This window comes from Caloenas nicobarica, chromosome Z (assembly GCF_036013445.1).
Source record: "Caloenas nicobarica isolate bCalNic1 chromosome Z, bCalNic1.hap1, whole genome shotgun sequence".
NCBI classification, from domain to species: domain Eukaryota; kingdom Metazoa; phylum Chordata; class Aves; order Columbiformes; family Columbidae; genus Caloenas; species Caloenas nicobarica.
Genome location: NC_088284.1, coordinates 109,635,251 through 109,659,937, shown reverse-complemented (window position 1 = coordinate 109,659,937; position 24,687 = coordinate 109,635,251). Strand labels below are relative to the sequence as shown.

Genomic DNA, 24,687 nt, shown 5'->3' with positions numbered 1-24,687 from the left:
GTGTTTAACACGGTTACAATTAAAAATAAGGCTTTAAGACTTCTCTCTCCTTTTAAAATATAAACCTCTGCAAAGCTCTCCTGTTAAGCAAGGTGACTCTTGGGCCTTTTCCTTCAATAAATATGTCTATAATTTATTCTTTGAACAGAATTTAAAATGCAGACGAAGCCGCAGACCTGTCTTTGCTTCTGTTCTCTCGGCTCGGTCTGCCCTGACGGAAATCCTGCTTGTTTAGTCCAAGTCGCGGTTCTGAGCCAGGAATGCTGGCGCAGGACGGGGCTGATTCCACGGCTGGGGGCAGCTTTTGGAGCTGAACTCACTGCCGGTTCCCCCAGCGAGACCGAAACCCCAGCGGCTCCGCAGCGCGGGCAGCAGCGCCGCCGGGTCCGCCCCGGCGGGGAGCGCTTCGGTCCCACCCGAGCCAGAGGGACCCGCCCAGGGGGACCCGCCCAGGCCGGCCCCAAAACCTGATCCTTTCCTCTCCTTTCCTTTCCTTTCCTTCCCTTTCCCTTTCCCTTTCCCTTTCCCTTTCCCTTTCCCTTTCCCTTCCTTCCCTTCCCTTCCCTTCCCTTTCCCTTTCCCTTTCCCTTTCCCTTTCCCTTTCCCTTTCCCTTTCCCTTTCCCTTTCCCTTCCTTCCCTTCCCTTCCCTTTCCCTTCCCTTTCCTTCCCTTTCCTTCCCTTTCCCTTTCCTTCCCTTTCCCTTCCCTTCCCTTTCCCTTCCCTTCCCTTCCCTTCCCTCTCCTCTCCTCTCCTCTCCTCTCCTCTCCTCTCCTCTCCTCTCCTCTCCTCTCCTCTCCTTTCCTTTCCTTTCCTTTCCTTTCCTTTCCTTTCCTTTGGCAGGAGCCCAGCACCCCCGCCACGGGCCCAGTGTCTTGGTTATCTAAAACAGAGAGCACCCTGGCTCTGGTTCGTTAAGATAATTAGTTTTACTACTTAAAATGAGGCAAGTCCTCAAGTCCCTCACTGTAGCAGGGCTGAAGTGCTCGGCATGCCACAGCGACAGCCCAGTGTGCTCTTTGAATTAACGGGCTCGAACACTGAAAATTATGCTAGCTGAAATGAGCAGGATGGATCATTTATATGACCAGTTGGGCTTTTTTGAGCTCGCTATTTATTTCTGCTTAGAATTCACTATTTTTTCCAAGTAGTTTTTATGTTCGAAATAATTTATCCGATCATTTTCTGAACTTATTCGCAGTCAATGAGCTGGGTGTTTTCTCTGTTTGAGCTTTTCAGATAACGAACATATGAGTATGTTACTTGGGTGAACTTGGTTGCAAGCATGTGCTGTCCTGAGAAAGTGATTACAATCACAAATTTGTAATGCACTTTCAGAAGATAATCTGATTTGTGTTCATCTAGAATTTGTTATTTCGGCGAGGTGAACCTGTTTAGCAGGGGTTGGACTGGATAAACTCCAGAAGCTCCTTCCAAGCCCAGCCGGTCTGTGGTGCTGTGATATTCCTGCCTGGAACAACACATCAGCAAAACCGAAAAGTTCACAACAAAATCAGTCACCCCATTAAAGATAATTAATTTACAGAAGTATGTAAGTGTTTGTTATAAACTAGTGGCATTAGGAACTAACACCCACTAATTCTGGTACTACACTGAGGGACTCCGGCCCAGAGCTGTAATCATATATTCCCAAAACTAGACATTAAAGAACATGCATTCCATACGTGAGAAACTCCTTCCATAAGAAAACACCTGAAAGTGAAAATACTGCTTAATAGCTAATATTCATTTGAAAGAAATTCTTAAAGAGGTTTCCAGGATATTTTACCTAAAAACATGCTTCAGTTCTGCCAGCTCCTTTTCTTTGATTTGCAGGTCATCTTCTAATCGTTCTATGATTATAGCATATGATTCACTAACTTTCTTCTTCCATTCATCTAACAACAAAAAAACCCTGATTCAGAAAACACTTCAAAACATAGAGAAAGCAGGAACTCAAATCATAATGTCCCAGTAGCCAAAAGCACTTGATTTTTAAACATCCAATTGTACACCGTTTCATATATTTTTCTATTAAAATATGAAATTTTAAAATATTACAGTTCTTAAACTGTTCTTGCTGCAACCAATATAGACACATATACACTGATTTCATGAACAACTAATACATAGGAATCCTTATTAGAAATATTTTAAACTTGAAAAAGAGAAAACTTAACCCTTAGGCAGCATTTGTTAGCTCTTATTTCCTAAATCCTAGCATAGACACACAGCACGAAAAGGCTGGAAGTTTAAAGGTTATTCTAATCAAGTGCAAGTTAAATCAACATAATAATATAAATTAACACAAACTTATAGGACTGCACAAAAATTCAGCTTACTAGCTTTTTGTCTTCTTTCACAGTCTGTCTATGCGACATGGGTTATCCATTCTTCTCGTAAGCCAAGAACAATACAGTACCTTATCCCTGACCTCGGGAGCAAATTAGCCATGAGTTATTTCCTGAAATATCATTTGCTTCTTGTAGACAGATGTATGGTATATTGCATTTAAAAAAGCAACATTAATTACCAGTGCAAGTTTGGGTTGGTCTAGATTTATAGTTTCCCATTTGTCCAGTAGATCTTCTTTGTTCCAGCAAAGTTCTTGCAGTAATATGATTCCTCGTTCAAGAGCAGTGACGGTCCTACTGAAAAATACTTTCGATAGTCTCTGGCTAAAAATAAACCCTGTGCCAAATGGAATGTCATGCAACAATGACACGGAGCACAACGGTCTGTGCTGTCAACTGTCAGAAAATAACAAAGGTACCTAAGCAGTTTGCTTAAAACCCCACTGTCTGCTTCAGCAGCAACATCGGCGTTCGTCTGCTGAGTACCCAAAACCGGCGATGGGGCAGCCTGGTACCCATCTTGCAGAGAAACAGCGACTTCAGGAGCTGGATCCCCATCACACCGTCAGGGTCCCCGGGGGTGCTGGGGTTTGGGGAGGCCGGGCTGATGTCAGCTCTGACATTGGGGGCACAGACGGACCCCAGCGGCTCCCCCAGCCGAGCTGGACCCACACACAGACCCACAGACAGACAGACAGACCCCAGCGGCTCCCCCAGCCGGGCTGGTCCCACACACAGACCCACAGACAGACCCACAGACAGACAGACGGACCCCAGCGGCTCCCCCAGCCGGGCTGGTCCCACACACAGACCCACAGACAGACCCACAGACAGACCCATGGACAGATCCCAGCGGCTCCCCCAGCCAGGCTGGACCCACAGACAGACCCACAGACAGACCCACAGACAGACCCACGGACAGATCCCAGCGGCTGCCCCAGCCGGGCTGGTCCCACACACGGACCCACGGACAGACCCACAGACAGACCCATGGACAGATCCCAGCGGCTCCCCCAGCCAGGCTGGACCCACAGACAGACCCACAGACAGACCCACAGACAGACCCATGGACAGATCCCAGCGGCTGCCCCAGCCGGGCTGGTCCCACACACGGACCCACAGACAGACAGACCCCAGTGGCTCCCCCAGCCGGGCTGGACCCACAGACAGACCCACAGACAGACAGACAGACCCCAGCAGCTCCCACAGCTGAGCTGGACCCACAGACAGACCCACAGACAGACAGACAGACCCCAGCGGCTCCCCCAGCCGAGCTGGACCCACACACAGACCCACAGACAGACAGACGGACCCCAGCGGCTCCCCCAGCCGGGCTGGTCCCACACAGGGACCCGGGGAAGGGGCAGACGCTGCAGGTCCTGCTGCTGCCCTGGCCAGGCAGGACTTCTCCGGGGTGGGGAGAACACAACCACGCTGCTTTGTTGGTGCCCTGGGCAGCGTGTCCAGCCCAGCTCATGCTGTGCTCAACAACGTGTCCTGTTTGGGAGCATTTTGCTTGGACTCGATGTCACAGCAACACAGTAAAAACCCCACAGCCAGTGACGGGTGAAGTGAGCTCTGTGTGCACACATGCAGATGAACCACGACAAAATTAATCCAGACTGTGTGCACAGATGCATTCCTGTAAGAGTCTGTGCTTAAGAACCGTGAAAGATTGGTTGATAACAAAATAACACTGCTTTTTACTTGCACAAACGGAATCTCCCCAGTCATCTGGTTAGCTCATCTATTGCCTACCCTTCTCACATCCATTTCCCTGTTTTCTATCAAATGGAATTACTTTGCACATATTTTCCAGCCAATTATGGGATTCATGCTGGTTTCTGTATATGTCACTTTTCCTCCTTTATTTTTTAATTCATTTGATATACCTATACTTATATGTGTATAAATATATACACGTACACAATTATATCTTTATATTTATATATTCAAAGTGTGTTAATATACCTTGGCAGCTGTTCTATGTTCAAGTCCTCACTTTCCTCAGTTAGGGGATTATAGGCAAGAAGAGATGTAAATATAATGCACGTATATAAAAACTTCAGCACGCTGCATCCCGCTGTAAACAAACTTGTGCTCCTGCGATAGCTCCTGACACAGCTCGAGCTCATCTGTTTATTTGAGCTGATTTACACATAAACCCAAGGATGCATTTCAGAAGACTTTGAACTGCTTTGACAACATGCCCTGTGATATTCAGGCAAATATTTGCGAAAAGGCCGCAGCCCGGTACCTGATCCTCCTCGTCTCGTTGCCAAGCAACGGAAGAGCTGGAGATGCAGCCCGAGGGGGTATCACCTCCCCTCCCGCCGCTTCGCCAGCTCAGCGCTGCTGGTTTTTCGGGGGTGCCCCCGGGTACAAACCCCTCGGGACTCGGCACACGGGCTGGCGGGGACCCGGCTGCGGTTCGTCTCGTCACCGCCACGGGGCTTTCTGAACCTTTCCTGATCCACTCGCGCAGGAGAGTGCTGCTCACGTTGGGATTTTTACCCTTGATTGCCAAACACGGCAGATCCACCTTCTCCCTCAGAGCCCGTGCTCTGCGGAGCTGCGCTGGAAAGGACCAGCCGGGGGTCCCAGCACAGCTCGTGTGACCTGCAGCCTCATCTTCATCATCTTCATCACCACCCGGGGGACCGCTGGGAGCTGCAGCACAGGGTGACCTGGTCAGTCAGCGAAGTGAACACAGCGCCTCTGCTCACCACAAAACCAGCTTTCAGCTGGATTCTTGAAGCATCCTCATCATAGGTTATGTGAGCTATTGAAACTAGAGGGAGGGAAAAGACAAAAATTAGTAAGAGCCTGTTTGCAGCCCATTTGCAAACAGTAGAAAGATAACCGCACTGGCTACTACGAGGCCAGTTCTAATGAACATCCATATAGACAGCACTAAAATGCGAAGCGCAACATTTATCAGTGAGTAAAGCCTTCAGATGTAATGTTTACAGAATACTGAGCTGTACGAATTTCTTTGATTCATTTTTTAGCAGTTTTATTGCAGTTTTGTGTTTGGAAGGTGCAGCTGTCATGCTTCCTACACAAGAAACATGAGAAATTTATTTTCCCATTTCTGGTTTTAAAGATTCCTTGTGAAGGACATTTAAAGTACATTTCAAAACAATCTTTATTTCAAATTAATCAGAAGATATCTGTATATATCATTTACTCTAAGAGGCTGTAAGTTGCTCCTATACATGTCAATGTCATTCTGGTGACATTTGGATATGTCACAGAAAATGAAAAGGACACTAAAAGAAAATATATTTTTATGAAGATAAAGTACAAGGAACTCTGTAGCCCACATAATGAAACAGGTGTTTACAATGGCTGCTGTGTGGCAGTGGATTAAAAGCAGTGCAGAGAAGAATAGTACTGCTATTTTTGTTCTCAAACTACTAGAGTGGCATTTGCCCGGGGATTAATCTTCCACATGTGCAGAGGGGAGAAAATGAAGCTGTTCCACTGGAGATTCAGGGGCAGGAAGGAGCTCCAGCGCAGACAAACTCCCGTCCAGGTCCAGACGCCAGCGATGCTGCAGCTCCCCGTCCGTCCTCAGCCCCCCGACCTCCTGGCACCCACGGCTTTCAGCTGCTCATTTTTAACTCCGCCGCCTTCCCTCGCGTTCTTTTTTAAGTGCTCAATTTCTCAGATTTCAATTTCCTGCCTAAAAGGTCACCGAAATAATCCTCCTCGCTCAGATTTCATAGCGCAGTATACACAGCATGGCTAAATCTCTGTTCATTACAGCATGCTTTCAAAGCATTCCGGGAAATCATTAGGATGATGTTCATTATGAGCCCTATTATTGCACTACACAGCAAAACTAATTAAATAAAGAAAGCTGACATGAATAACATCATTAAACACTCATCTTGGCTTTATTCGAGCCTGTACCAGCGCGAGTTGCGTTTGGGGGCCGCTGGAGGCAGGCAGTGACCCCGGGGCTGCACCCGACCTGCCTCTGGCTGGGACCCTCACCCAGCCCCGGCCAAAACCAAACTCCGGCAGGGGCCTCCTGCTCTCAGAAGCTCCCACCTGACGGCCACCATCACGCTGCATCCTTCATCGCTCAGACTGCAGGAAAACCATGGGCCGGAATGCCCTGATGGTCTTCTTTTCAGAATCTGATACTAGAACACAGCCACCTCGCCATTATTGTTATCTTGCTGTTAAGTTCTACTGTGTGGTCTTGCACAGGTCTCTGTTTCCTTGGGACAAGTTTATCCCAGCTGGCTGCAAAAGCAAGCGGTTGTCATCTCCCTTTAGAGCAGATGGTGAAAGATTAGCTAGTTTGTAAAACGAAGTAGGGATTCATCCACATCGAGAGCAGGTCCCACGGCTGCTGGCCCAGCCGGATCCCGCTCCTGTCCCGCTGTTTCTCCTGCAAGGAGCGAGCGCTGCTTCCACGGCCACGGCGGTTGTCTGACCAAGTCCCCCTCAACACCTTCCAAAAGCTGGTCAGTCAGCACGCTTTTCCTCATCCTTTTTTCCTGTTCCTTATGTTTCAGAAGCAAATCCATTTTCTATTTATACCCAGATTGCTTTCAGTAATGAAATCAATACACAGTACTTAGGGAATTTAGGATAGATGCAATTGTAGCAGTTAAAGTGAATAACCATGTTAAAAGAATGCAACTTCATCTTACGTTACTAAATACCCAGAAAGCTGCTCTAGCAGGAAAGCCATCACCAGGGAAGTCTTTTCAGAGCAAAGTTTGGTCTCCAATCAAAGACGAACTCTATGTCAAACATTTCTCTCCAAATGTCTTGTATACTCTAAGAATAGATAGATTATGCAAATAGGGCAACACATAAACCACAATTTTATGCTCCATGTTCTATGACTGTGACTTTATGCATTTGTCTTGGACCTTTATGTTCCCAAATCTACTGCTGTTTATAATGACTTTTAAAAACCTCTATTTGCTCAGAAATTCTCCTTATTCCTTTGAAGACGACCTCAGCAACTCCCAACCTCCACGTCTAGCTCCTTTGTATTTCTTCTCGTGCAGAAGAGATCCTTGGGAAAAACGCTACGTCTCCTGAAAGGTTTCTCTGTCAACGAGGAGGAGACTTGGTGAAAGTTCTGTCAGCTTCGGTGATACTCGTGAGACATTACACCTCTACCTTGGGATAACAAAGATGCCCTTAGGGAATTCAGTCAGTAGCGAGATAAACACTGTTCTAATGAAACACTAAATAAAACACTAAAATCCATGGCTGTGTTCACTGGTCTGCAGGAGCACCCAGCATCGCTCCAGGGACTCTGACAGCTCAGAGAAATGCGAGACGCAGGTTTTCACGGGGCACATGTCAGCAAGTCTGCGAATAACAAACTGCTGCCCAAACTACCAGCTTCCAAACAACTAGGAGTAAAAAAAACCCAACCAACTAACCACACACACACACAAAAAAATCAGTATGTCTCGATGCCAGGTTTTGACCCCAATAGTCACAAGAACGATCTCTCATGCAGATCTTTTTCCTCTGATGAAAAACAAGACAGTATAAAAAAAATATAAAATGAAAAAAATAAAGTATTAATGTTTAAGACAGGATATCTTGATTTTAAAAGTACTTTTAATGCATTTCTCTCTACCTATTTAAAACATTACTTTAAAAGACAGCATGAAAGGAGAGAAACATAAGGTATTGCTGTATCACTCCATGTTGCTAATGTTCTACTTTGAAAAACTTTAAAAGCTGTTTTCAGTCACATTTCTAATTAATTTGTTCGGTATCATATTCTTACTGACAAAGACTAGAAAACATAATAATCCGCACCCCAAGAAAAATCACCAATTAGTGTTTTCAGAGATCTGAAATATTTCATTAATTCATCAAAAAAGTTTATCTGCATTTGCTGCATTATTAATGTTGCGCTACAACAACATTGTTAATGCAATTTCATGATTTCTACTTCAATGGGATCAGAGAACAGATCTGTGTACTTTTTTCTTGTGATTTCTACAAGCCGGGATGTAACCGACCATCCGCAAATGAAATGGGAAATTCGTTCAAGTACTGTTCCTTCTACAAATCAGACTTCTCTTTCGATCTTTGTAGACAAATTTCATCATAAATTTGCTTCCTAAACTTCAGCATGTCTCCCACGTCTTTGTGGGCGAGCATTTCTTCAACAGACAAGAGCTTGAAGCCATTCAGCGCAAGAGCTGACATGTGCTGCGCAGAATTCAACATTTTTAACGCCATCCTGGCGGATTCGCTTAAGGTAGAACACACAGGGAAAATCCTGGCGGTCCAGAGCCCCATGCGGGCGGCGCCGCCGGAGAAGCGCTGCTCCGACAGCCGCAGCCGCCAGCGGCGCAGGCACCGCGCCAGGCTGGCCCCGCAGAACCGCAGCGCCCGCACGTCCGACAGCAGCCCCACCGTCCTCTTCAAGTCGTCCGCCACGCCGAACGCCATGCTGGCGTACTGCACCCGGCCGCCGATCTTCACGCTGAGCGAGGCCAGAAAGCAGCGCGAAGGGACGTCCGCCTCCCAATCGATGTGCGACCCGCTGATGATGCAGCTGCTCCCCACCGACACCCCCGGGCCGATCCTGGAGCACTCGACGACGGAGCCGGGTCCCACGCGGCACCCGCGCTGGGCCACGCTCTGGATGACGCTCGCCGACCGCCCCAACGCCCCGGCTGCCCCGCGAGAGACGCTGAAAGCCACAGGCAGCAAGTCGAGCTCGAACCTCAGCTTGCTGTCGGATGTAAAATGAAACAAATACTCCTGAGTAGTTCCGATGTGATAGAACTTGGAGTTGTTTAAGACTATGACGTTAAGCGCGGTTCCTTCGAGGAGGGAGAACAGCTTCTGCCGCACCTCCGCCAGCCGCGACCCCTCCCCTGCCACGTTACCCGCGCTTTGCGTGTAATCCGGAGCGGCCCCGGGTCCCAGGGCCTGGAGGAAGTCACCGTACGCATCTATTTCACAGCAAACAGCGCCCATCTGCTTATAAAACATCAGTAATTGCTTTGCAATGCTGTGGTCCATGTAGAAGATGCTGTCTGTGTACACACACTCCGAGCTCCCTCTCGCACACACCGCACCGCGCTGCCGCATCGTCCCCACGTCGGGCTTGTGCAGGAACTGGCGGCAAGATGCGTATTCCAGTCCTCCCGTCCCCGTGAAACCGCACGGATCCAGCACAAACACGCCGTGAGTTGTCCCAACGCTCAGATCCGAAGGGTGAGCTAACGCGGTAAACCCAGGTCTATCAAACGTGACGGCTCCTGCAGCTCCAGTGCTGTAAAGTTCTATGTCATCTGAACACGTAACGAGAATTCCTGGTTTCATGTGAGTGGGGAAATCGATGTACATGGCAAGCTTCAGCTCCAGCATCTGGTACACGGGATCCCCAAAAGGCAAAGCCGTGAAAATCTTTCCCAGGGCACTCGCATTTGGCAAACGTTGACTGTAACCGCCTTGAAGAAAAAGACATTGCTATTTACACAGACACAACACATGTAAGTAAGCAAAATCTAAACCTATACAGCTGTTTTACATATACACGAAGGTTTAAAAATAACCCCGAACTTGGTCATGTTCTGAGGATTCCTCAAAAAAATGACACATGTAAAAAACCATGGATCATTCTTCTTCAAACATTTCTCAAAGCAGATCTGACCTCACATCCAAAACTGAGCATGGCTTAAATAGCTTATATTAAAATTGTGGCTGATTTCATTACCTCTGGTTTGCATCAGAGCTGGAATATGGACCACCTACCTGTCTGTAGTTAAAGTACAGAAAGCAAATGACACCTGCTTTTCAGTCTAAAAAAGAGGAGGACCCCCGTTCCCCCAGCGGGAATTTTGTCAGATGAGTCAAATAACCAGCAGTTTGGTCAGGTGACATGTTATTACCTCGTTTCTTTCTCCTCTGCAAAACTGTTTTCCCTTTTTTTCTGACTCCTGGGGTAAGAAGGCAAGTTCAGTGTGCTGGTGTGACCCCAGGGCCCTGCCGAGGGGCCCAGACCCTTCAGTGGGCATTTCCAGGCAGAACGTTACACGGATACTCTGAATTACACTTCTTTCCCCACCGTTTGATCCAACAACTTCAGTGCCTGAAGTGTCAATCTAAATTCAAATGATCAGATCAGACACATTCAGGATTACTTTTCTGAACTGTATTTCAGAACCCTGATTCCTTCTTTGCCATCATATTATTTTTAGGAAAAAAAAAGGTACAACTTTAGAGTGTGAAATGCAAACCAGAATTTACCAGAATGGATAAGCAGCACAACAAAAGATGTCCATTTATCACCATACAGATCTTCCAGGCATTGAAGAACATGCAGTGTTGATCCACCGTTTCCTAAAGGAAAAACACGTTAGCAGGTGCTCAAAAGGGCACCAATAGCACCTGCACCAGTATGTGAAGCGTACTGGGATCTGGTGCTGGGGCAGGGCGACCAGGAGCTGTGTTTTAAATGTGCCTTCCGCTTTAGAAAGTAACTCGTCATTTATTTTTTAAGAAGTCCTTATGACTGCAGAGACAATCTTTCAACAAAGCGAGGGTCGGCGGGTGCAGACGTCTACCCGAGGGTCCCCACGGCAGCTCTGACGGAACAGGCTCCGCACGCAGCGCGGTGATGGAGCGGGGGGACGGTCACCCCGGGGCCCGGGGACGCCCCGTTGTCCCCAGCCGGCCCCGAACGCCCCGACGTTCCAGGCGTTCCATCGTTTCAACAGGCCCTGACTCAACGCGAGACCCAGCTCCAGGAGGAAACAAGTGGACTTGCAGCAGCCGTTCAGAAGTTCTTTTGACATTTACAACACGGAAATGAGGCAAAAGGTTTGGGATAAGAGGAAATGGTTTGGGATATTGTTATGTGCTCCTACATCTTAAAATTGCTAGATTTCTGAAAATTAATCTCTGCCTGTTGTATATTGCAGATAGGCTACCGAGATTAGTTACTGTCCACGTCAAAGTGAACAGGCATTGAGAATTATAGGGAGATATTACAGACAGATCACTTTCTTCTAGGTTTATGCTGCACAGTGGGTAAGATATTAAAACATTTTTTTAAAATATAAACAATCAAGTTAAGGTAAGTGGTAAGAATTCATGAAAAAGATGAGTCAGCGATGCTCTGTATTCTATGAGATACACTTAGAAGAGCCACAGGTGTCATCACCACGCACCCACACAAACCTGCCCCCGGCTCTGACCCCCCCAGCTCTGCACCCCCCGCACCCCCCACCTCTGACCCCCTGGCTCTGACCCCCCCGCGGCCCCCCACTTTCTGATCCCCCCTGACCCTGACCCCCTCACCCCCCGGCCCTGCACCCCCCGCACCCCCCACCTCTGACCCCCTGGCTCTGACCCCCCCGCGGCCCCCCACTTTCTGATCCCCCCTGACCCTGACCCCCTCATCCCCCAGCTCCGCACCCCCCACCCTGCACCCCCGCGGCTCTGACGCCCCCGGCTCTGCCCCTGCCCCCCCCCGCGGCTCTGCGCCCCTCCACCTCTGACCCCCCCCCCACCTCTGACCCCCCGGCCCTGCACCCCCCGCACCCCCCACCTCTGACCCCCCGGCCCTGCACCCCCCGCACCCCCCACCTCTGACCCCCCCGCGGCTCCCCACTTCTGACCCCCCTGACCCTGGCCCCCCCCACCTCTGACCCCTCACCCTGCACCCCCGCGGCTCTGACCCCCCCGGCCCTGCACCCCCGCACCCCCCACCTCTGACCCCCCGGCTCTGCACCCCCCGCACCCCCCACCTCTGACCCCCCCGGCCCTGCACCCCCGCACCCCCCACCTCTGGCCCCCGCCCCGACCCTGACCCCCCCACCCCCCGGCTCTGCCCCCGCCCCGCCTGCCGTGCCCGCGGCAGCCCCGCCCGGGCCCGGCCCTGCCGCCCCGGCCCGCACCGATCTTGCCTCCGGGCGGGTCGGCGAACACGAGGTAGCGGGCGCCCCGCGGGAGCTCCCGCCGCCGCAGCTTCCCCGCCAGCTGCAGCCGGTAGGCCCGCGCCTGCTCCGCGTCCGCCGCCGTCAGCGCCACCACGTCCCAGAACTCGCCGGGCCGCGCGGCCTTCCCTGCGGGCGCAGCGGGCCCGCGTCAGCGACCCCCGGCCAGCCCGGCGCCCCGCAGCCCGGCACCGGCTCCCCCCGCCCCACCTCTGAGCGCCGCGAACCGCGCCAGCCGCCGGGCCGTGTCCTCCCGCCGCGCCGCGCTGCGCTCGCCCGCCGGCATGGCCGCGCCGGGCCCCGGGAACCGCGGCGGAGGCGGCACCGCAGCGCCCGACCCGGAACAACCGCGCGGGGAGCCGGGGCGGAGCGGGCGGCCGGTCTGCGGGGCGGAGCGCGCTCAGCCCCGGGCGGAGCGGGCTGTCCGGGGCGGGCTGTCCGGATCGGCCCCGCGGGAGCCGCGCTCGGCCCCGGGCGGAGCGGAGTGTCCGGAGCGGGCTGTCCGGGGCGGCCCCGCCGGGCCGGGCGGAGCGGGGGGTGCGGGCGGGACACCCACCTGGGTGCGGGCCCGGGCGGCGCGGAGCGGGTGCGTTTCCCGGGGCTGAGTCCGTTGTGCTGTGTGCTTGTGGAAACTGATCACTGTTTTGAGGCGCAGGTTACACCTCCGTGGCAGTCACAGGAGGGAGCAGGATGAGCCGACTGCCGGCTTGGCAACCTAATGAAGAACGGAACCCTAATCGCCGTGGGCTGGCAATTCCAGTGTCCCTCGCCGCCCCGCAGCTGTCAGCGTGCCCCCGGCCGGGCTGGGCGCGCACCAACCCGCCGCGGGGCCTCTCCCTGCGGGCAATTAACGATCTGCTGATCCTGGCGCCGCTCACGCAGCCGAGAGCGTTTGCCCCTACAGCTGTGCCCTGCGGTTTGTGGCCTGTGGGTTCGGTCTGTGTCCCTGACCTCGGAGTCTGCTGAGACTGCAGGTACCAAATACAAACAGATGCAAACGAAAGGAGGGTTTGTCTTGATAAGATCTCATTATACATAACTCTTACAATAAAAAGCAGCTGTAAAAGCGCTATCGGAGCTGCTGGAGAAAAGATTTTAGGAAGGTAGAAAAAAAGGTTACAAAAGAATCCATAGCTTTTCGTGATTGTAAACCGCTGACAAAGAAGATTAAAAAGGTGAACACTGCTGCGTGATCAGTTGGAGACCTGCCTGTGGTGCGTGTGATAACAGCCTTAATCAGCGCAACGTACACTGCAGAGACCTGCGTGATCCTTCCGTGTGTTCTCAATTTAATAAGGAACACGGTGTATTTTGTTGAAACTATAACTTCGCTCTTTTCTTTTGCATTGAGTTTTAATTGTTGACAACAACTAAATTGCACTCAATGAGAAAAAGATCCTGGTTCCCAAGCCCAGCTTTAAAGATGTCAGGTTTAGTTACAGCAGGTGAAGTGTCACTGCTGCTTACAGGTGTTTGGGTTTTTTTTAATACTGTTTTCCCCTTTCTTACCTTCTGGCTAAGGTAGCATTAGTGATGAATCCAATCAATTGTCTGTGCTCCATGAACCCAATTAAAAACTGCATCACTCCAGTTACATTAACGAGTGCTCTTTAAGCAAACATTTTGTATTTTATGTCAGAAGAACGAATGATTCTTAACAAAGCCGGGCACTCTCACACACTCGCCAGCAAGTTTTCCTGTGTCCCATTCCTTATCTGTAATTTAGTGGCCAAGGGAGAATTCCTGGCTTTCTGAATTGGAAAAAAGGAGTTGAAACTGGCAAATCATTTTATTGTGTTATGGTAGATTCCCTCTTTTTAATTGTACTCTTGATCCATCCTTGACTCGTCTATCTGTATATAATAAATCAGTTTGAGGTGTCTTTTATAACTCATATATTTTGCTCAATAGTGACACAGTTTTCACAGTGTGATTAAAATACATGCTAATTTACAAGTCATTTAGGAAACTACTAGAGATACAAAGTAATTAATGGTTTACTGACAATAATACTAATTTATTTTTAACTGCAGCAAGCCTTTGAAGCTATAATTGGGACCCTAATGCTTACAATGAAGTATTGCTGAGGAATTCGTTTGTATTAAACCCTGTAGCACCTGTCTGAGGAATTAATTTATATTAAGTCCTGCCTGCACTGCTCTTGCTGTGGCATGGGGCCGTTCCTGGTGTCCCCCTGTCCCTGTGTCCCCCTGTCCCCACGCTGTGTCCCAGCATGGCCACAGGGGTGAGCTGTGCTCAGCGGTCCTGTCTGGGGGAAGGTTTGTGATGAGAACTAGAAAGCAAGTTTGTTTTGGAGCCGATGGTACCGATCGTTTCTAAATATTACGGCCTTCAGTGTTTGTTTGTGTTCTGTTACGAAAACGTTTGGATACAAACACGACAATTGTGCTGATGCTTATAAAACACACAGCCATGGTTACACAAATGTTGAAAAGATGGTAATGGTTATCCTTTCAGTTGCAAGAAAGTGACTGTCTAATTGTGTTTAGTTCTTGATACCCACCCTCATGTTCATGCTCCACGTGTGTCATGTCGTGCATCGTCTGCCAGGATAATAACAACTGTCATTAGGTATTAGGGAGGTGTTTGGATATGGACCGCAAATCGCAGTTAGTAAAACTGCGCTAACGAGGAAGCAGTTAGCAGGTTAATACACAATTCTGACATATTAACGTTAGCAAGTCCTGCCCTGGGTGATCTTCCCTGCAGGGACCTTGTCCTGGGAGGGGACAGGCTGATCCTTTTTAATCTAGCCTTGATTAATTACTCACACTGCTCCAAAGTGCTAGCAGTGGAAGGCACGGAAAATCGGGCAGAAGAAGGATGCGTTGGAACTTCTGGAGCGCTGTGTTTTGTTTGTATTGCTTTCTATGGCAGCTCACAAGGAGAAAAACTGAGGCTCTATAGCGGTCTGAGAAACAGAATGCTTGTTTTCTAAAATAATCCCCTGCAAAAATAACTCAGTCTTGTAGATGGTCATGCTGTGAGAATTTTCTTTGTAAATAAAGTAAAACAGACGCTATTCTAGTCCTGTTATATCAGGATTATAAAAACAGGAAAATTTGATTTGAAGTGTGAATATAGAAGATGGAATATATGGTTTCACATAAATCTGATGCATAATTTCAAGGGAAATATTGGAGGCACTATTGTGCCAGTAGAGAAGGAATACATGTTAAATATGGACATGCAGAAACATCATTTGTATTATTATCTTCTACTTGTATACAATGTTATGCAGTGAATTTTGCACTGTCAGAAGATTTTTTAAAGTCTATTTAAAAAAGCAGCTGCTGTAGGAAGTTGTGAAACTTTCAGGAAATTATTCATTTTTACTTACTTTGTAGAGTTTAGGGTATAGAAATTGTGTATTTGCGTATTGTGTGTTTGAACAGGCAGATTCTGGGAGCTGGTGGCGTGGGGTGCAGAGGACAACCTGACCAAGTCGTGTTTCAAAGGACAGTGAAGCAAGAAACAAAAACATTTGAGTGTTCGTGAAGTGTCTTCAGCGCTTGGGGCTTGGTGAAGACTTGACGGAGGGAAGGTGAAGGTACCTTAAAGAAAAGACAAAGAACTGTTGAGGAAAGCAGAGAACAAATGAATAAATATTAGCAGTTGATATAAAATTTTAGGGATGGGAAGTATGTCTCTGAACACTCCACACTGCAAGCGGGGATGTGGGGCTGGCGCCTGTGCGCCCGTCGCAGCTGCAGAGACCCTGCAGGGCTCCTCTTTCCTTGGCATCAGAAATATCTATACTCTGCCATGCTGCTGCTGAAAATATTTGCTTAGCAGTGTCTCGCTTGGGTTAGACACAAGCACTTTATTTCTGTGTTGCACAGGGCGTTGTTAAATTGAATGCAGAATTGAAATTAGTGATGCAAAACTTTAAGTGTTTCCTAACTTAAGTTATTTTTGGCATGAAAAAAAATGACTCAAGCATGTATTTTAGAATATATCCTGGTTCAGTTAACATAAGATTTTGAAAGGTTATTTTTTTTAAATGAATGGTGAAAGTAAATTGCCTCATGCAGTTTTTTGCTATACCCAGAAATTGCCTTTTTTATCACTTTATTTATAAGCATTCTTTTAAAAAGCACTTTAGAAGTTGCCATTTTCTCTGAAAATTGACTTAAAAGTAAATGTGAAGTTCTGTGTTTGTTGGATCTGAGAGACGGGAGAATCCACTTCCATTCTGTGTTTCATAGTGTTTGTAAAAGTTCTGTAGGATGAAGCAAGTGACAGCTGTGTCACTGAGTCATTGATTTGTGACCTCTGTGTCACCAAGGCCATCAGCTGTGCTCTGTTGATTTACACTGGTGATGAATAGTAAATTAATAAATGATGCACAAAACATCATTGAGAGCTGCTCACTCCCCTGAAGCTGTTTATTCTTCAGTCGAAGCAGAATGAGAAACAGTGATGGTGTTACAGAAGAGAAATCAGTTAGAGACATGTGCAGTGATTGGGGAAGCTGGGTTGGTCTGGTTTGTCTGGGGAAGGTGAGGAGATGCTGGTCCGTGAGGAGATGCTGGGCTGTGAGAGATGCTGGTCCGTGAGGAGATGCTGGTCCGTGAGAGATGCTGGTCCGTGAGAGATGCTGGTCCGTGAGGAGATGCTGGTCCGTGAGGAGATGCTGGTCCGTGAGGAGATGCTGGTCCGTGAGAGATGCTGGTCCGTGAGGAGATGCTGGTCCGTGAGGAGATGCTGGTCCGTGAGGAGATGCTGGTCCGTGAGGAGATGCTGGTCCGTGAGAGATGCTGGTCCGTGAGAGATGCTGGTCCGTGAGAGATGCTGGTCCGTGAGAGATGCTGGTCCGTGAGGAGATGCTGGTCCGTGAGGAGATGCTGGTCCGTGAGAGATGCTGGTCCGTGAGGAGATGCTGCTCCGTGAGGAAATCCTGGTCCGTGAGGAGATGCTGGTCCGTGAGAGATGCTGGTCCGTGAGGAGATGCTGGTCCGTGAGGAGATGCTGGGCTGTGAGAACCTCTGCAGAGGGTCTTGCTTTTACAGGAAGCTGATGCTGTGGGCAGATTGGGAGAATGAGTAAGTTGCAGTTGTTTAAGCAGTGCAATTTGGTGTGAAAACAGCCTGCTTCAAGACGTGGTCCATCACTTGCAGTCACCGAATCAGATGGGACGGGTGTCTCTGCAACAGGCAGCCAGAAGTGATGGGCTTCGCGTGGGAATCACAGAATGCAAGTTGGTTCTGTTATCTAGATGGCTGGACTAGATAATTAACAGTCTCTTTCTAGCTGTATTCACATCACTGGTGGTATTACAAAAAAAGGGAATACAGTTCAGAATATTTGCCTGTAAATAGCCTTTTTTTTCCCCTAAAATCAGTCTTTTGGGGTAGAATCAAGTAACTTTTTAGCAATACATAGTTTCGTTAGGAAAAGCTTTCATAAAAATATAGATCATGTATTTTGTAAAAGTCATATGTTAGACAAATCTTAAATATTTTACAAGCATATCAGCTGTGCCTGAAAATTCTTTGCTGTGCTTAGTTACCAGCTGAAGGTAATATCTGGAATTTATTGGAGAAAAAGCAATTGAAATACTCAGCATAAGATAAATGATCTTTTTAGCTGGAGTATAGAGTCCATAATTACAGTATGAACAGATTAGGAAAAATAACGTTCCATCATATCTCCTGTTCAGCATTTGCAGAAATTCTGTGTATTTATTTAATATTTAAATAGCCCATCACCAAGAGTGTTCTCATTGTTTGATGTGGTCGAGCAGTTCTCTGACACCCTTCATCATTCATCTAGATTATTTTTGCAGACATGCAATATTTTAAAATTCTGTCCTTTTATCTGCCAAGCATTTTTACCCAGACATTTTGTTAAACTGCTAATGAGTCCCACGGGGCAATATGTTTAAATTAAATATACATTAATACCTGTTACAAATTAAAAAAAAAAAAAAACGCAACAACCAACCGCCCCAGATTGTCTCATACATAGATCTAAAGCTGAGCTGTACGGTCAGTGGCAGGTGGGGACTGGGGCTGCCTCCTCCAGATCCCTTCAAAACCATTTTCTCACCAATACTTTTACCTAAATAATCTGTAACCATCTAGCTGTTGTTATCCAGTAGTGAATATTTGAGTGAAGGACTTTTCCTTCCCTTTGTACATTTCCATCTTTGGGCCTCATCTGCTGTTGTTTCCTTCCCGGATTCATTTGACAGAGATTATTCTATTTATTTCTTCCCCCAGTGCTGTCTTTTAACAGATATATTGAGTTTGCAGATGAACCCATAGACAGCTCTTATTTCTGTGAGTGCTTTTTACTAACATAATACCTTGTGCTTTTCAAAATGCTTGGTTCTAGACCTTATTGCCATGTCTTTCCTGTCCTCCCTGTAGTTCTAGTTAAACATTTTGTCTTTCCTTTATCCAGAGCCAGAAAAGCTGCGTTGTCTGAATATGAAAGGCTGGTGGTTCCCTAAAACAATAACAACAACAACCACCACCACCACTAATAATAATAATAATAATAATAATAATAATAATAATAATAATGTTGTCTGAATATGAAAGGCTGGTGGTTCCCTAATACAATAACAACAACAACAACAACCACCACCACTAATAACAACAACAACAACCACCACCACCACCACCACTAATAATAATAATAATAATAATAATAATAATAATAATAATAATAATAATAATAATAATAATAATATTGTGTGTCTCCGGAGGCAGCAGTAAGGGCTTTACCCAGACCCCGTCCTTCAGGAACACAAGCTCCGAGGTGCAGTGGGTACGAGCTGCCGCAGTGAGTTTTGCTCCTACGATGGGGCAAGCAAAGCACTGAGGCATATTTGTTAATTTTTTCTTTACAGTCCTAGCTTATTTTTCACTGATTTAGATCTAGTCTTTCTGTATATGCTTAATGTCAAGCCACAGAGTTAGTCCTTTTGAATTCAGCACAGCAACTGTAAGGAAGCAAAGTTGATGCCCTCTCAAGGTTTTTGAGGAAAAACACTTAAATTTTGCTTGATTAAGTTATACTTTCCAGTAGATGGCAGCATCTATTCAGCATTTATTTAAAAAAATAAAAGTAAAATCTTTAGAAAGTATGAAGGAAATGCTCACAGAAGTCCACAATATAATCTTTACAACATTGTTTACAAGTATCTGGTTTTGATATAATCACTGAATATTTGGTAACTGTTGGTCCTAATGTTAATAAATCCTTTTAGAAATTGCCATTGAGAAGCACACTGTAGGAGCTCAATGGAGAAAATCCCGCGCAGTGTGCAGTGAGTGGAGCAGAATCTCTGTTTCTGGTTGTTGGGAATTTTCCAGGCCTGACGCAGAATTGGGCAGGCGGGTGCGGGGCTGCTTCCCCTCCAGGAGAATGAAGGTCCATGACCCACGCTTTAGTCTACAAGTGGTGCTGCGGTCAGGGTTTGGTTCAAGCTCCCCAGCACCAAGCACACACTGGGAATTGCTGTGTTTTTGTGGTTTTCCTGCAGCCCGCGTTGCAGGGCGGTGTACACCCCGCACATCCCAGCCCTCGGCTGTACCGTCGCCGGCGACTCTGACCCCGTCAGCTCCAGCTGTATCTTCGGACTTGAGTGGAAACGAGGAGTTTTGTCAGGAAACCTTGTGTGCTTTGCATTCTCTAGGTGTGCTCCATGAAAAGTGATGCTAATGCAAGAAGACACGAATGATTATTTTGTACTGCTCTTGGCAGTACTTTCAATATTCTTATTTTCTGTTTATCGCCAGCACTTTCCTTTTCCCTTTTCAGTACAGTCCTTTTTTTCTTTAATACACGGCTTTTGTTTCTGTTCACTTATTGATTGTAAATACACTATTCTGCTACTGGTTGCACTAACGTTCTTTGGGGACTTATTCCTTCAAAGATGGGGAAGGGAAGAGGGAAAGAAGAGAGATTTTTCTTCTGCTTTTTGGGCCGGTCAGAGCTGCCTGCAGAATGGGCTGCTTGGCAGCTTCTTTTATGAAGGCTCCTCCAGAAACGCACGCTTCGCACCGCTGCATCAGCCACTCTGGTTTTGGGGCTACAGGACAGTCACCTGGACCCCCAGGGCTGCGTGTGATTTTCCATACGTCCGTGCTGGTGGCCGAGGTCACTGGTGCTGGACGGGACACGGGTGTCCGGGGTGACCCCGCACTCCCGGCTGTCCCGTGGGACATCGCTGCCGGGTCACGGGCGCTGTCAGCGCTCCTGGCGCGGGGTCACTTGCTGCGTCTGTCCAAACCCCACGTGTGCAAGTCCATCCCGTCCTCCCAGCACGACTCAGCTGGGTTTGTTGCGCTGGAGCCTCCCTGTCGTGGAGCGCTGTGCAGACAGCCACATGTCATCGGCTCGCTGGAAACCCCCGTGTTCTGCGGGGCTTCTCAGAGCTGCACCCGTTGCTCCAAACGCTCCGCCGTCCGTGGCCCTGGAGCCGTGCGGGGCGCACGGGGTCACTCGGCGTTCGAGGGCGGATAACGAGGCAGGGACACACGTCTGCGCTCGCACGATGCTGTGGTTAGGGCTGATACACTGAGGCTGGTTAATACCTGGCCTGGGGAGTTAGAAGCAGCTTGTGTCTTTATTGTTTGTTTTTATTTTATAGCTTTTGGCAGATACCCAGAGAACTAGCTGAGTCCCTTTTTTTGTTTTCTCCTGTCACAAAAAAAACCCCAACAACCCTGTGCTGTGCACCGCAGATACATGAGCATAAAGAACAGCCTCTGACACGGAGCGGTGCTCTGCTTCGGCAGGAACGCTCCTGAGATCCAGGGACGTGTTGTCCTCCCCCCGAGGAGCGGGGACCGAAGCCGGGACGCCCCGGTCCCTGCAGCAATAGCTGGTTTACCCTGGAGAGAACCGGGCGGTGCCTGCGGTGCTGCAGCCGGAGAGAATTCCCAAGGCCTGGCAGAGCCCGGGGGTCAGCGTCCCCTGTCTGAAGCCACGACCACCTCCTCTGTGTTGTGGAACTGGAGAACACCCGACAGATGTGAATGATGAACTCGGCACAGGGTGAGTGGTTTTAGGTGATACAACTGGCATTTCTGTATTTGGTTTCCATGAACTCACTTTCCTCCCTTAAATATTGGAATTCTGTGAGCAGCCCAGCCCACCCTGACTAGTAAATGTAGACACTGGTGGGGGTTGGTTTGTTTGTTTGTGGGGTTTTTTTGTTAATGTATAACTCTTTAGTCAAGATGTTTACCCCAGCTGTGGTTCTAGAGGCTTTTGACTCTTTTGTATATTAAGCAGAGAACTCTGTTTTTCTCTGGTTTTTTACACCCCACTGATGGAGCCCAGCTGCAGTCTGGGGACCGCGGGTGTTACCAGAGACCAGGCAGTGAAGTGAACTTTTCTCGTCTCCATCCGTCCTCGGGTACGGTGTGGGGCAGGGGGGTCCCTGCTGAGCGGGAGTGCTTTGGGAAACCTCCTTGTGTATGAAACTCCCAATGCCCACCTAAAGAAACTGGTAACAGCTATACATACCTGTACAGAGGTACGCATGCCTCTGCGCACACCCCCGCCGATGCCTCCCCCTTGTCCGAGACTCTCCTGGTGGATCCTGGTGTCTTTCTGCCTGGAGGGAGCCCCAGGCATTTGTGTGTTCTGCCCACTTACCCTGCATGAGCAGGATGAGACGCTGGCCCGTGAGGGTGCTGAGCAGTCAGGGTGGGCGGTTCGGGGTGCCCACAGCCAGCACCGATGTGCAGGACGCGTGCTCTGGTTGCAGGAAAGCCACACGGCTTTCCTCCCCATTTACAGCAGCGAGCAGCGCTGAGCAGTTCCCCTGAGGCAGGTGTGGGCGGATGATGCTCCTGCTCTTCTCCATCTCTTTTTCCCAAGAGTCTCTTGAAGATAAAGCTGTGAAGTGTCTGTGGGGGATGTTCCCTCGTGCCAGCTGCTGGAGATGGTTTGTAGCCGTCGGGCTTGTGGAGCCAGCGTGCTGCACGTGACAGATAAGCCAGGTTCTCGCTGAACTCTTCTTGAGCAATTTCTCTAATGTATTAGGCATAAACAATCTTTCTTTCAGAGTCAGGCATGCATGTCTCATTCTAATTATTTTTTTCCCCTCTAACCCGTTTTTGTTCAAGTTGTTGCCACAAGCAGTGGTGATAATGTTCTCCTTCCATTGTTACTATAAAGAGGGGATCTGCTATAATTATTGGTTAAATTGAGTTTTTCTCCATTGAAAATGTTAAAATATGTGTGGATGCATGATAATGGATTCATAGATCTGGCAAATATGCCATTTTCAGGCCAGGTGGAGATGCTCCTTCCATCTCTTGGCTGTCCCGCTGCGGTGGGTGTGCAGGACGGGCTCTGGTGTGCCGGGGTCCAGGAGAGGAGACACGGCCGCACGGGAGGTGCTGCCTCCCTGTGCACACAGTGCTTGGTGCCCTCGCGGGACACAGCCGGGTTTCCCAGGCGTTGTCCTTACCCAGTGCAGACACCTCACCTCCGCCTGCACGCCTGTCCAGAGCACGGCGTTTGCACCGCCAAAAACCACCTGAGCTCTGGCGGTGCTGCCTGCTCCGTGGTGGAGCTGTCACCTGGGTAGGGCTGCCCCAGCACTACCTGGCGTAACGGGATGTAGAACTGTGCTGGTTGCTTGCGGCCAGACTGTGTCCCTGGACAGTTGTGCTGCAGCTGAGCTCGGGTGTACGACGTGTGCTCATCTCAGACCCGGCCTGATGTGATGCTATCAGGAGTGCTGCCAGGTTTCAAATGTGGTTTGGCGTTGTCTGTTTTAAATAAAACTGTCCTTAGAGCTGGGTTAGCTCGCTGCCAGGCTGTGCAGGGCTCGTGTCGGGTTCCCGGGCAGCTGGTAACACCGGAGAAGGGACCAGAGCAGGAGGCAGCAGAGAGGGGCTGGTGCTGGTCGGTCCATCACATCGCTGCTGGCACCAGGCTGCACAAGCAGAGCTTGGGCAATGAGAGGCACAAAAGCCAAGGGCCACACTGTCATGTGATGGCGTTCATTTATCCTGAGGTGCTTGCTAGGACCTGAAAACCCATTTTTCTCTCCTCAGAGTCCCTTTGTTTCTGACTACAGAAAATGTTGAGAGACTTCTCCTTGGAAACTGAAGTGCTGCTCATTAATTGCCACCGAAATTGCTGTGGAGCAGTGCTGCCCTCACCTCTGCTGCCTCAGCATGGGAAGAGAGCAGGAGGTAGCGTAGATTTGCTGTGTCTCTGTGGGATGCTGCTGTGCAGCTCTGGCTTTAGTGCATGGTCTGCACATCTCCATGGTCTGCGCATCGTCGCCGTGCTCTGCACATCTCCATGGTCTGCGCATAGTCGCCGTGCTCTGCACATCGTTGCCGTGCTCTGCACATCTCCATGGTCTGTGCATCGTCGCCGTGCTCTGTACATCTCCATGGTCTGTGCATTGTCGCCGTGCTCTGCACATCTCCGTGGTCTGCGCATCGTCGCTGTGCTCTGCACATCTCCATGGTCTGTGCATCGTCGCCATGCTCTGCACATCTCCATGGTCTGCGCATCGTCACCGTACTCTGCACATCATCACTGTGCTCTGCACATCTCCATGGTCTGTGCATCGTCGCCGTGCTCTGCACATCTCCATGGTCTGCGCATAGTCGCCGTGCTCTGCACATCGTTGCCGTGCTCTGCACATCTCCATGGTCTGTGCATCGTCGCCGTGCTCTGTACATCTCCATGGTCTGTGCATTGTCGCCGTGCTCTGCACATCTCCGTGGTCTGCGCATCGTCGCTGTGCTCTGCACATCTCCATGGTCTGTGCATCGTCGCCATGCTCTGCACATCTCCATGGTCTGCGCATCGTCACCGTACTCTGCACATCGTCACTGTGCTCTGCACATCTCCATGGTCTGTGCATCGTCGCCGTGCTCTGTACATCTCCATGGTCTGCACATCGTTGCCGTGCTCTGCACATCTCCATGGTCTGCGCATCGTCGCCGTGCTCTGTACATCTCCATGGTCTGTGCATCGTCACTGTGCTCTGCACATCTCCATGGTCTGCGCATCGTCGCCGTGCTCTGCACATCATCGCTGTGCTCTGCACATCACTGTGCTCTGCTCTGTTCATCTGGGTCTTTTCCAAAGGTATTTGAAGCTCTTGGCTAAGCCCAAGTAACCTTGAAAGGAGGATGGAAATCTTTAAAGTAACTGAGCACCTGCTTTCAAAGCTGGGTGGGTGGGAAGTGACCTTGGCTCAGCCAAATGCTAATATGTTTGTCTTCTGATGGAATTAGACCCTCAGTGTGACCCAAATTCAATCCATGCAAAGCCTCTGTCAAGCGCATTTCAATCTTTTTGGTGAATCTTCTATTTATTTGAAAAAAAAAAAATTCATCTTGCTCTTGCGTGTCCAACAAAGGGGATC

At 49.1% G+C, this 24,687-nt stretch overlaps 2 protein-coding genes and 1 long non-coding RNA gene across 8 annotated transcripts in view; 1 reads left to right on the top strand and 2 right to left on the bottom strand.

Moving 5' to 3' along the window:
• Window positions 1-3,682, bottom strand: part of TNNI3K (TNNI3 interacting kinase) — a 50,546-nt gene extending 46,864 nt beyond the window's left edge. Inside the window, exons 1-3 of one of the 5 annotated variants that reach the window (XM_065655907.1) lie at window positions 3,665-3,682; window positions 2,532-2,646; window positions 1,788-1,896 (exon numbers count right to left, since the gene is read on the bottom strand). In XM_065655907.1, the coding sequence (XP_065511979.1) occupies window positions 1,788-1,896; window positions 2,532-2,571 (149 nt within the window). In that variant the 5' untranslated portion in view covers window positions 2,572-2,646; window positions 3,665-3,682. Of the gene's footprint in view, window positions 1-1,787; window positions 1,897-2,531; window positions 2,650-2,771; window positions 2,867-3,664 lie in introns of those variants that run through there. The other 4 variants (XM_065655905.1, XM_065655908.1, XM_065655906.1 and 1 more) reach the window with 4 other exon arrangements.
• Window positions 3,683-5,391: 1,709 nt separating this feature from the next.
• On the bottom strand, window positions 5,392-12,671 carry FPGT (fucose-1-phosphate guanylyltransferase). 2 transcript variants are annotated; one of them, XM_065655910.1, is made up of 4 exons: window positions 12,513-12,671; window positions 12,264-12,431; window positions 10,612-10,704; window positions 5,392-9,812 (listed from the first exon to the last, which is right to left on the bottom strand). In XM_065655910.1, the coding sequence occupies exons 1-4, from the start codon at window positions 12,586-12,588 to the stop codon at window positions 8,410-8,412; spliced, it is 1,740 nt and encodes a 579-aa protein (XP_065511982.1). In that variant the 5' UTR covers window positions 12,589-12,671; the 3' UTR covers window positions 5,392-8,409. The 2 variants fall into 2 exon arrangements, with proteins under 2 accessions (XP_065511982.1, XP_065511983.1); XM_065655911.1 differs by having other exon boundaries at window positions 12,273-12,431.
• On the top strand, window positions 12,274-16,666 carry LOC136001514 (uncharacterized). Its single transcript, XR_010607805.1, has 3 exons — window positions 12,274-12,354; window positions 12,958-13,276; window positions 15,719-16,666. It is a non-coding gene; the product is annotated as an uncharacterized LOC136001514 (long non-coding RNA).
• Window positions 16,667-24,687: the final 8,021 nt, after the last annotated feature.

Bases quoted from the DNA above. Each gene is read 5' to 3' on its own strand.
- FPGT (XM_065655910.1), bottom strand. From the start codon at position 12,588: ATGCCGGCGGGCGAGCGCAGCGCGGCGCGGCGGGAGGACACGGCCCGG. The intron at 12,432-12,512 runs GTGGGGCGGGGG...CTGCGCCCGCAG, and splicing joins GCGGTTCGCGGCGCTCAGAG to GGAAGGCCGCGCGGCCCGGC. The intron at 10,705-12,263 runs GTGCGGGCCGGG...TTTTTCCTTTAG, and splicing joins CCCGCCCGGAGGCAAGATCG to GAAACGGTGGATCAACACTG.